General features: G+C 37.7%; 1 protein-coding gene across 9 annotated transcripts in view; it reads left to right on the plus strand.

Annotated features, from left to right (window-relative positions):
* Positions 1 to 12,665, plus strand: part of LARP4 (La ribonucleoprotein 4) — a 60,408-nt gene that overhangs the window by 12,834 nt on the left and 34,909 nt on the right. For 4 of the 9 annotated variants that reach the window (XM_069489764.1, XM_069489765.1, XM_069489766.1 and 1 more), the window contains exons 1-2: positions 10,554 to 10,710; positions 11,671 to 11,826. In XM_069489764.1, coding sequence (XP_069345865.1) covers positions 11,694 to 11,826 — 133 coding nt within the window. In that variant the 5' untranslated portion in view covers positions 10,554 to 10,710; positions 11,671 to 11,693. Of the gene's footprint in view, positions 1 to 10,553; positions 10,711 to 11,670; positions 11,827 to 12,665 lie in introns of those variants that run through there. The other 5 variants (XM_069489763.1, XM_069489758.1, XM_069489760.1 and 2 more) reach the window with 2 other exon arrangements.

A 12,665-nucleotide genomic window follows, 5' to 3' on the forward strand; every position in this document is an offset into this window, starting at 1 on the left:
TCACTGAACAATATGCCTTGGAATACTTTCCATATTAGTGTGTATAGGCCTGTCTGTTTTTTAGGGATTTTTTTGTTTTTGTTTTTTAACTATTTTATAGCACTCTACAGTAAGAGATATACCACATTTTATTTTACCATTCACTTATAGATGGACTTTTAGATGGTTTTCAGTTTTTCACTTAGGGGATAAATACTGCAATATACAACCTTGTGTGACTTCTTGTGTATATCAGTGGCTTTTACTTTTTATTATTATTATTTTTTTTGAGACAGAATCTCACTCTGTTGCCCTGGCTAGAGTGCCGTGGCGTCAGCCTCGCTCACAGCAACCTCAAACTCCTGGGCTCAAGCGATCCTCCTGCCTCAGCCTCCCGAGTAGCTGGGACTACAGGCACACGCCACCATGCCCGGCTAATTTTTCTGTATATATATATATATATATATATATATTTAGCTGTCCATATAATTTCTTTCTATTTTTAGTAGAGACGGGGGTCTCGCTCTTGCTCAGGCTGGTCTCGAACTCCTGAGCTCAACCAATCCACCCGCCTCGGCCTCCCAGAGTGCCAGGATTACAGGTGTGAGCCACCGCGCCCGGCCATCAATGACTTTTAGAGTATATACATTTAACTAGGATGGTGAAAAATACAAGTATGCCCAGGAATACTGCTTGTTTATGTGCCATAGACCTTACATTTTGATTATTCTTGGCACCCTTAATTAGCAAGGACCACATCAGATTTATGGGTATCATGCTGCTGAAAGGTATATAATTATTTTGATTGATTGTTGAATATTTAATGAAATAAGTGCATCCAGTCAATAAAAGGTAAGTTTTTGAGCATAATCTCCCAATATTTGAATATTTATTTATAAATTAATTATATTTGACATAGTGTTTTTTATGTTAAATATTAGCCTTAATCTCTTACAGTGAATATTTGTCATATTTGGGGTCTTCCCCAAGTTTTGATTAGCTGTCTACATTTGCAGAGTGCCCATATTATGAGTCGGGCCTCTCTAGTGTGTGTACTAGTGAAAACTCAGGTTCCCAGATTCTCTTTTATCTAGATGGGTGCTGGCATGTGGCCTAAGCACCACTAGTCAGACACACTCACAGGTGACTTTGAAAGTGTACAATGTAAGGAAGTGAGCATTCTATTCATAACTTACATTTTGCAGTTAGCAGTGGCAATAGGGATGGTCAGCTTTAAGTGAAGATAATAGTTGCAGATTTAGTTCCTGATGGAGATGTATGTGGCTTTGGTGCTGGCAGTAGTAAAGGTTATAATGGATTTGAATCTTGTCATTTAGTACCCAATTGTGGCAGGGACAGTGATTTCCTCATTAGGTCCCTTCTGCAACATTATCTTAGGTGATATTATCTTTGCATCTGCTTTTTCAGCTCTCCCAGTGGCAGTGACACAATCCTTTAATAAAATTAATTACCTTTCTGCTTAATTTAACCAGGGTAGATTTGAATTCTGATTGATTAAAAACTTTGATAACATGCTGTTGGTATATATAGCAAGCACTGTTTTTGTGTCTATATAGTGGCAAATATAAAGATGTCTTGCTTTCTAAAATTGCTACTTAGAAGTTTTTAAATAGGTACCTGTCTTGGTGGGTCTGTATGAAAACTAGTAATCCTAGCATCTGGTAGGCCAAGGCAGGAGGATTGCTCGAGCTCAAGAGTTCGAGACCAGCCTGAGCAAGATCAAGACCCCATCTCTACTAAAAATAGAAAGAAATTAGCTGGACAACTAAACATATATATAGAAAAAATTAGCCAGGCATGGTGGCACCTGCCTGTAGTCCCAGCTACTCGGGAGGCTGAGGCAGAAGGATCGCTTGAGCCTAGGAGTCTGAGGTTGCTGTGAGCTAGGCTGACGCCATGGCACCCTAGCCCAGGCAACAGAGTGAGACTCTGTCTCAAAAAAAAAAAAAAAAAAAAAAAAAAAAAAAACTAGTTGGTTTCCTCCCTGAGCTAATTATGATATGAGGAAGTTGTGATTTAACATCTCTAAGCCAGGATGTTGCTACAGTTATTCATGGTGCTACTTCAAAGATGCTTTTGCTCCCCTGCAAGGTTTGGCATTTTCTTACTGGTTTTGCTATTATTGTAAGCGCTCCTAGCAGCCTTGAAACCAAAAGCCAAAAGCACTACATAGTAATAAACTTCCATTTTAAACTGAGAAAAAGGAAGATATCATCTACTCTGTTTGATCTAGGCTATGGTAAATACAGTTGCCAGACATAAAGAAGAGAAAGACCTAGTCTCTGCTTTTCTTGAGCCATCTGCCTAAATGCGAAGAACACATATTTAAATAAACTATTATAATATAGTGGTAACAAAATAGAGTACAAATAACAAGAGGAAGAAAAGAAGCAGTGAGTAAAACAAATGAAATTGGGTGGCCAAGGTATATGGAAATTGTTAGGAGTTTTGATAAAGTAGGCATTATGTTTTTAAAGATGAGGAAACTGGGGATGGTTACATAATTATTGGGTGGCAGAATAAAGTTAATTTTTTTTCTGTTATACTTTAATTGTGTCTCAGTTGTTGGAATATCTCTAATTTAGCTTTAAGACAAAATATTGGTACTTCTTTTTCTAGAAATGTTATGAATTAGATATTCTGGAAAACATCTAGAATTGTTGGTTAAAATACATTTAAAAATTTTTTTCTTTCTTGTTTTTAACTTACTAATGTACATTATACTTAAAAAAAAATTTTTTTTTAAGCAGAGCTTTAAGCTGGTAAGAAAGCAAATGAAATCTTCAGACCAAAACCAGTCAGAAAGTACTTACCAAGAGAGATAAACAGGTGATGAAACCTGGGCTTCCCTTAGCATCTACTGACTTGCTGGCCCAGAGCTTTAGTTTTAATGGGCAGTGCTTTAATGGGCAGGATGCAAGTTAAACTAGGAAAAACAAGCTTTCCCAGAGAAAAGGAAACATGACCGTTTTAGCCATGGCTCTTGGTTGGTCTTCTCTGATAATTTTAAGCACAAATCCTCTTTGATGCCAGAGTAGAGCTAAAATTCACATTATCTGTTGTTGTGTTGAAAGGACAGTTCAATGTTTAAAGTGATTCCAGTTTGATAGTCTTTTTTTTTTTTTTTTTTTTTTTTTTAAGACAGTCTCGCTCTGTTGCCCGGGCTAGAGTGCCATGGCGTCAGCCTAGCTCACAGCAACCTCAAACTCCTGGGTTCAAGCGATCCTTCTGCCTCGGCCTCCCTAGTAGCTGGGACTACAGGCAGGTGCCACCGTGCCCGGCTAATTTTTTCTATATATTTTTAGCTGTCCAGCTAATTTCTTTCTATTTTTAGTAGAGACGGGGTCTCGCTCTTGCTCAGACTGGTCTTGAACTCCTGACCTCAAGCGATCCTCCCGCCTCGCTCTCTCAGAGTGCTAGGATTACAGGCGTGAGCCACCGCACTCCGCCTGATAGTCTTTCTAGGCAGATACTGATAGTCTTTCTAGGCAGCTATCTAACACATTTTTTTCACTTTATTCTCTCCTTAAGAGCCCATTTAAATATATTCCTTAAAATTCCCACAAAGTTTCAAGGGAAATAGGCCTATACTTTAAAATCATAAAGCATATAAGTCATCAGTGTGATTTAGCAGAAACAACAAATCACAACAAAATCAAGCCCTCAAAGACTACAAATATTGGAATTATCAGATACAGACTATAAAATTGTAATGTTTAATATGCTTAAAGGAAGAAGGAAGACACTAAGAGTATGATCAGGAAACAAAAAAATTGATCAGACAGATTTGAGAAAAGAATGAAAATGAACTTTAAGAAATGACAACTAGCCGGGCGTGGTGGTTCACGCCTGTAATCCTAGCACTCTGGGAGGCTGAGGCCTCCCAGAGTGAGGTGGATCGTTTGAGTTTAGGAGTTCGGGACCAGCCTGAGCAAGAGCGAGACCCCGTCTCTACTAAAAATAGAAAGAAATTATATGGACATCTAAAAATATATATAGAAAAAATTAGCCGGGCATGCTGGCACATGCCTGTAGTCCCAGCTATTCGGGAGGCTGAGGCAGAAGGATCACTTGACCCCAGGAGTTTGAGGTTGCTGTGAGCTAGGCTGATGCCAGGGCACTCTAGCCCAGGGAACAGAATGAGACTCTGTCTCCAAAAAAAAAAAAAAAAAAAAAAATGAAATGAAAACTATAAAAGGGGAGCATAGAAATTTGCTAGACAAGTTGAACAGCAACTTAGAAACAGTTTGAGAGAATTGATGAACTGTAAGAAAGATCATAAGGAATTGCTCTGAATACAACTACAGAGACAAGTGAAAAATGGTAAAAGAGAGGTTGATATGTGGAATATAGGATGAGAAAGTATTATAAATATTTTATTGGAATTCCAGAAGGAAGTAATAGAGCAGGTACTAGAGAGGCAGTATTTGAAGAGATAATGGCCGAGAATTTTACAGAATTGATGATGATGAAAGACCTATTAGGTTTCAGGGAGCTCAGTGAATCCCAAGTGCAAGAAATAAAAAAGAATTCCATGCTTTTACTTACTGATTACAAAACAGCATTGACAAAGATTAAGCAAGCAGAGAGAAAAGAGAGGTTAAAAATGGCAGCTAGACTGCTGGCCGATTTCTTCGTAGAAGTAGTACAAAACAGAGCAGTGAATATCTTTAATGTGCTTGAAAGGGAATATCTGCCTATTGAATTCTGTGTATAGCAAGGATAGAGGGTAAAAATAGAAGTATTTTCAAAAAAACCACAACTTGAGAGAATTTAGTAAAAAACTCTGAATGATGTCTTTAGGGCAGACGGAAAATGATTTCAGGAAATTCTGAAATACAAGCAAGTGATGATCAAAGAAAATGGTCAACATTTATGTAAATTTAAATAAATATTGACTGATATAAAACGAAAATAATAGTATATGTTTTGTATATATGTAGACACAAAAGGCACAGAATAATATTTGATTTTAATGTACTGGCCACTGACATTTATGCTTTGGTTTGAAAAATCTACAATAGATATGATAAGTTTCCTTAAGTTTCAGAATTTTTTTTGAACACCTGATAACAGAGTAAGTTTCATTGTTTTTATAATTCAAACTTAAAGCAATATTTTAATGGAATGTTTTAATAAGGGGAAAAAGAATCTCTGGTCTGGTTATATGGCAGATCATGTTCCCTTCCAGCCCATATCCACATGCTTTTTGCAGTTGTAATAATCAGTGAGTTGTAATCAATGGGTAGTTAATCCTCTTTCTGGAGTCAGGCTGCCTGGGTTTCAATGCTGAGTTTATACTTTAATCTCTCTGTGTCTTTAATTGGGTATATTTTTTCTGTGTGCCTCTCATAATGGGGTAATCTGTAAAAGGGAAATACTTGAGCGAATGGATTGTTACAAGAAGTAGGTGAGGCCAGGCACGGTGGCTCATGCCTGTGATCCTAGCATTCTGGGAGGCTGAGGCAAGGAGAATCGCTTGAAATCAGGAGTTTGAAGAGCAAGACTCCGTCTCTATAAAAAAAATAGAAAGTCTCTACAAAAAAAAGTAGAAAAATTAGCTATAGCTGAGTGTGATGATGCACGTTTGTTATCACAGCTACTCAGGAGGCTGAGGCAGGAGGATCAATTGAGCCTGGGAGTTTGAGGTTGCAGTGAGAGATGAACTCTAATTGCGGTGACAGAGTGAGACTCTGTCTCCAAAAAAAAAAGAAATAGGTGCAATGATATCTGTACTCAGTATGGTTCCTAGCTTGCAGAACTGCTTGACATATTTGGTTTTGTTATGATAATTATGGGTGGTGTTTTTTTTTTTGCTGCATTATGTGAAAGCATTTTTCATTTTTGATACTTTTCCGTATTTCATTGACCCTACTATGCACATTTTATACATTTTGACTTCTTTGAAAATTGGGATACATCTTACAATATTTGATGTGTCAATAGTTTAATAAACAGCAGTTTTTTCTTTGTGATATATTAGTACTCTTCTGATTTTATAGAATGTAATGTGATATCTCTATAATATTGAATGGTTGTATAAAACTTTACCTAGTGAATATACCATAATTACCTTTGTTCCTTGTCTGACTTTGGGTTATTTCCATTTCCTGACTTTTGTAAATAATGCTAATACGTGTAAATATGAATTGGCACCATTTTATATAGTCTGCTATAAAGGATGCTTGCCAATTTTATGCCAGCCTGGGAATTATTTTTAAGTGCTTTGCTAATCTCATAAGTAAGATAGAGTACTTTATTTCTGTATTTGTGTACATATATGTGTACTTTTTTCTTGGTTTTTATTTCCCTAGTCTTTTTAAAAAGCTTTTTGTTGCAGTTTTATATTATGGTATAGTCATCTATCTTTTATCTATCTTTTGTGATTTTATCTGTATCTTTAAAGCTAATGTCTATGAAATAATAGGTGGGGCATTTTTTGTTTGTTTTTTGAGGCTCTGTCGCTCTGGCTAGAGTGCAGTGGCATCATCATCATTGCTCAATGAAACCTCAAACTCCTGGGCTCAAGTGATCCTCTTTCCTCAGCCTCCTGGTAGCTGGGACTATAGCCACTCATCCCATGCCCAACTAAGTTTTCTATTTTTTGTAGAGATGGAGTCTGGCTCTTGCTCAGGCTGATCTCCAACTCCTGAGCTGAAGCGATCCTCCAGCCTCGGCCCCAGAGTGCTAGGATTACAGGCGTGAGCTGACATGATAGTTTACATTTAACTTCACCTTGCAATTGATTGATAGAACATGTTGGTATTTGTGTGGTACTTTTGAGAGTAAGACATCAAAATTGCCTTCCATTCAAAACCAACATGCTTTATAAACAATGTGTACTGTTTACTTATACTGTTAACTGCTTTTCAAGCATTAATATAATTTAATTTTTAAAATAAGGAATCCTTACCTCAATTTATAGTTGACAAAATTGAGGCTCAGAAGAGTTAAGAAATTTTCACACGCTCACACACTAGTTCATATTAGAGCTGTGTTTTGGATTCAGGAGTGATTCTAGACCCCCAATCATTATGTATTTAGATGGTAATTGTTAAACTACCCTGAAATAACTATTTTGCTTTACTAAAGCCACATACTACTATGGATAGCAACCCTATCTATGAGTTAGGGGCATTTCTAGTAGGTATATGGCCCTTTCATTGTATCCTTTTCATGTGCAGATCTTATTTGCTAAATTAACATTATACTCTTTGTATTTATCGAGATTAAGAAGTTTGATATCTCTTTCTGAGAGCTGACCTCTCACCATCTGCCCTTTTCTTGGTCAGGGACATAACCTGGTATTTCTTCTCAGAATGAAAGAAAGAGGGAGGATAAATATGTGAATAGGTACATTTTCAACTATTGAAAAATGCTTGACATCAAATTAAATACTGTTCACATGGCAGAAGAGGTAGGCTGTTATAAGCTTTTCATAGTTCTGTTTTGCTATCAGTTAGAAATTACGCCCAAAGAGCTTGAGGTTATCACTTTTATGGGGGACTCCAGCATCCTCTTCTCTCTTGTTGTCACCTACTGCATGCAGCACCAAAGTTCCCCAAGAGCCAGAAGCCAGGTCTTAGGAGGACTGTAACTTTTATTGCCAGCTCTGCGGTTCACTTCCTAGATCATTTGTCCTGCTAGTTTGTCACTGGAACCTTTCTTGCCCCTTCTCAAGCTGGGATTAACATGAAGGAGTAGAACTGTCCAAAAAAGACAGGGAAAAAATAGATAAACTGCCTCCCCATCCCATCTGCCCTTCCCCATTTCCTCTGTCTTCCCCTGCCAGATTCAGGAATTACAAATAGAAGCTTTTTGCTCCTGTTTAACTCCCAGCTACACACCCTAATTTGCCTTCTTCAAAGTCCCTTTTCTATTCACTCATTCTATCCTGGCTTGTACTTCCTCTGCTCCCCACCCTCACCACCCCATCACCTTCCTGACCAGGAAGAAGGATGTGAAGGGTTGAATGTCAGGCTCAAACTACATTGAAACCCAGAGGAAGACGATGGGGGGTGGATCTTTGGACTGAGCCTGCTGTCTCTTTCCACTGTTCTTTCTCCAGGTCTTCAGATGGCACATTAGAGTGGGCGTGCTCCAGCCCACACTGCTCCTTTGTGCTTCTTATTAAACTGTAATGTGTATTTTTGTTTTTTCTTTTTCCTTTTTTTTTTGGTAAATACATAAATAAGTTTCATGAAAATAGATTATCATACACACAAAAGGAATTATGCTGTCCCAAAATTCCCAAATAATGTTCACCAGTTAACTCAGCTTCAGATCAGTGGCCTACCAAAGGCAGAGTGGTGGGAAAGTACTGCCTTCACGTGGGCAGAAGGGAAGTGTATTTTCCATGGAGAATTTTAAAACATTAATAAACTGACTAAAAAGTATATGCTTGTTATTATACCGTACCTTAGAAATTCTAAACAATGTCAGTAATAAAATACTCTCCACTACCACCGTCATTTCAAGGCTCAGCCCTTGCCCCCAAGATATGATTGAATCCAGACATGGAAAAGAACCTTGTGTGATCCTTCTTTTCCCCAGACTGAGTTTTGAAATCTTTCTTTTCAGTTGATAAAAGGAAACAAAAAAAATATGGTAAGCACTACAGTGTAATTAAACAATATTGTTTCATTGATCCATACACGTAAGTCATGTTAGTTGCACAGTATGGAAACTCACTCAAACTCAAGTAAAAAATTAGTTCATTAGAGTACAAGGGAAAGGTTGGGTGCAGTGACTCATACCTGTAAACCCAGCACCCTTGGGAGGCTGAAGTAGGAGAATCACTTGAGGCCAGGAGTTTGAGACCAGCCTGGATAACCTACTGAGACACTGTCTCTACAAAAAATAAAAAGAAATTAGCTGGGCATTGTGGCACACGCTTGTAGTCCTAACTACTTGGGAGGCTGGGGCAGGAGGATCACTTGAGCCCAGGAGTTAAAGGTTATAGTGAGCTAGACTGCTCCACTGCACTCCAGCCTAGATGACAGAGTTAGACTCCATCTCTAAAAAAGTAAAATAAAGAAAAAAATTTTGAAGTAGAGTACAGGGGAATTTCATGGGGTTATAACTGGAGGAATTACAGGTAGGCCACCCAGAAGCTGAGTCTTAAGTTAACTCTGCCTGGGGGCTTTGTTGTTCTGTCTACGCAGAGTTTTGCTTTGGTTAGCTATATTTGGATATTGGTGATACCTTATAGGCTGATTTTTTTTTTTTTTTTAACCCTATTATCCAGGGTCAGTGTTCAGAACTCCCTCCAGGTAGGGAGTTTGACAGCTTCCTGATAAATGGTTCAATGTGTGCCACTTATTTTTCTTTTTCTTTTTTTTTTTTTTTTTGAGACAGAGTCTCACTGTGTTGCCCAGGCTAGAGTGAGTGCCGTGGCGTCAGCCTAGCTCACAGCAACCTCAAACTCCTGAGCTCAAGGGATCCTCCTGCCTCAGCCTCCCAAGTAGCTGGGACTACAGGCATGCACCACCATGCCCGGCTAATTTTTTCTATATATATTTTTAGCTGTCCATATAATTTCTTTCTATTTTTAGTAGAGATGGGGTCTCGCTCTTGCTCAGGCTGGTCTCGAACTCCTGAGCTCAAACGATCCGCCCACCTCGGCCTCCCAGAGTGCTAGGATTACAGGCGTGAGCCACCGCGCCCGGCCCACTTATTTTTCTTGAAAGCTGAATTCCCAGTATCTGCAGATTATAAGCTTGAGTTAGTTAATTCTCTGCCCTTTGAATCCATTGAGAAGATAGTCAAAAGTAACTTTCTGGAAAGGGGATGAACTTTTTGCAGGGTCATTAATGTACTTGAGAAGGATCAAGCCCTGCTGTTTGGTTGGATGAGATGAGAGAAGTATATTTGTGCATCCCACCCATCTATCCCTTCTTCCTCTCTCCACCTTTTCATGCTCTTCTCACTGTGCCCCCCCCCCACCTCAGTTTCTATTTTTCACTTCTATGGGTCTGTGATTAGATAATGCATGCAAAAGATCACTTTAAATGGCAGCATTTTAAATAGTTATGTACTTATGTTGTGGACATTAAGAACATATACTTTCAGGACAGATGGAAAAGAGCATTCCAATATAAGGCAAATCACTGCTTTTGACTTGGGATAAAATTTCCAGTGATAGAATCATTCAGACTCAAAGGTCTCTGTCACAGCTTAGATGGCAATAAAAATTATGTTCTCTGGAAAACTGCTGTAGATAACTAAAAAATTTGCTCTAAATGCGCAGACACATATGTCTCAAAGATATATGAACAGCTTGAATAAATTTTAAAACTTTTGCAAGTAGGTTGGGGCTAAAGCAGTATTTCTATTTTAATAGTATTTTATAGATATATATTTTCTATTATATAGGTAGCTAAAGTTTTATGTTTTCAAGTTGATCAAAAACTTTAACATTATTTAATATTACTAAATTAAGTATTTAACATTATTACTGTTTTTTTCCCACACTTAAGTAATGTAAAAGCTGTTTTATCTAAATTTGTGATTTTAATTGCCCTGACTTTTAAAATTTACAGATAGATCTTTTGATTATTTAGCAGGTAACATCTAAAGGAACTGGTTTAAATCCTAATGCCAAAGTATGGCAAGAAATTCCTCCTGGAAGTACTGATGCCACCCCAGTAACTCATGGAACTGACAGCTCTTGGAATGAAACAGCAGCCACATCAGGGTCTCATCCTGAGGGTAAGTCTTAAATATTTCTTCAGAAAAATCACATTTCTCTTAAATGTATGGCCAAACCAGTTTATAGAACTTTGGGATACATACTTTGATTATTTGATTAAATATATTTATAATTGTTTAATATGTAGTTTGTGGATAATTCTCATTTATATCCAATATGAATGGATTGTCACTACTTTCAAGTAGTAGCTGTTCAGCATCTAACCTATTTATAATATGATATTTATAAATTAGTTGTGAGGCTGGGCGAGGTGGCTTCACACCTGTAATCTTAGCACCCTGGGAGGCTAAGGTGGGAGGATTGCTTGAACTCAGGAGTTGGAATTCTAGACAAGCCCAAGCAAGAGCGAGACCCTCTATCTCCTAAAAATAGAAAACTTAGTTGGGCATGGTGGCAAGTGCCTATAGTCCCAGCTACCTGGGAGGCTGAGAGGCAGGTGAAGCCCTTAAGCCCAGGAGTTTGAAGTTTCAGTGAGCTGTGATGATGACGCCACTGCACTCTATCCAGGGTGACAGAGCATAACTCTATCTCAAAAAAATAAAAATAAAAAAATAAGTAAATTAGTTTTGATCTACCATGATTGACTCTGCTGTTGACTCACTGACCTTGGGCAAAATAACATTTTTGTGCTTGTTTACTCCATCTGTAAAACAGAAACCATAATAATTACCTATAGCATAGGATTTTCTGAGACTTAAGTAAATAAACTACATGGAACAGTCTGATACAAAGATAATGCTATATAAATTCTAGCTATTGTTAATCATTTTAGCTTATTCAAAATGGTCAAAACTTATTTCCCTTGGGGAGATAACTCTTACTTAGAACCATGTGGACATTTTCCCAACTGGTATAATAGAATTCCTGAAATCTTATTATAGAAGACATACTGCCCAGGTTTCCTGAAGATAGGATTTAAAGAATTTCTGCTTACTTTCAATTTCTTGTATTTAATATAGGTAATACAGAGCCGTCAGAAGATATGTGTAAGGAGTATGAAGTAATGTATTCTTCATCTTGTGAAACCACAAGAAATACTACAGGCATTGAAGAATCAGCTGATGGAATGATTTTAGGACCAGAAGATCTGGGTTACCAAATATATGATGTTTCTGGTAAACTTTATGGTTTTATTGTTAAAATGAGAATTCAGTGCACTAGTCTCCCCTGTATCCCACAGTCTGTTTATCATTGTTCTGATGAACCTGTGGCATTGTTTTCTTATTTGACAAGAAGCTTATGTTAATGAAATGTTAAGTGATTGTTATAAACGCTGTTTTCAAATACCCATACATGAAATTTGTGATTTAAAAAGATTATTTACTTAATGAGTGTCCTATTAAAGTATAAAATAAGAGATAACAGGAAAAAAATAGTTTAAAGAGACCTAAATTAAAATCTTTCACAAGGTCCCAAGTATCTCAGTCTGTTAGGATCAATGCAAATTCTGTCAATTTTCCTGTCACTTTTCTGAGGATGAAATATAAGTATTAAGTTGCAGAGGTTAATTTTAGGGAAACAGCTGCATTAAAAACGTGGGCTCTGCTACAATTCAATGTGCAAATTTTTTTTTGAAATTACTTTAATCGGCATGGATTAATAGTCACTTGGATTTTAAACTGGACAAAATTTAAAAGAAACTGGCTGGTGTAGTGGCTCACACTTGTGATCCCAGCACTTTGGGAGGCGGAGGCAGGAAGTCTGCTAGAGGCCAGGAGTTTAAGACCAGCCTGAGCAACATAGCAAGACCCATCTCTACAAAAAATAGAAAAATTAGCTGGGTATGGTGATACACTACATGCCTGTAGTCCTAGCTACTTGGGAAGCTGAGACAGGAGGATTACTTGAGTCCAGGAGTTTGAGGGTATAGTGAGCTATGATGATGCCACTGCACTCTAGCCCAGGCAACAGAGCAAGATCCCATCTCAAAAAAGAAAGAAACTAAAAATGAACC

This window comes from Eulemur rufifrons, chromosome 16 (assembly GCF_041146395.1).
Source record: "Eulemur rufifrons isolate Redbay chromosome 16, OSU_ERuf_1, whole genome shotgun sequence".
NCBI classification, from domain to species: Eukaryota; Metazoa; Chordata; class Mammalia; order Primates; family Lemuridae; genus Eulemur; species Eulemur rufifrons.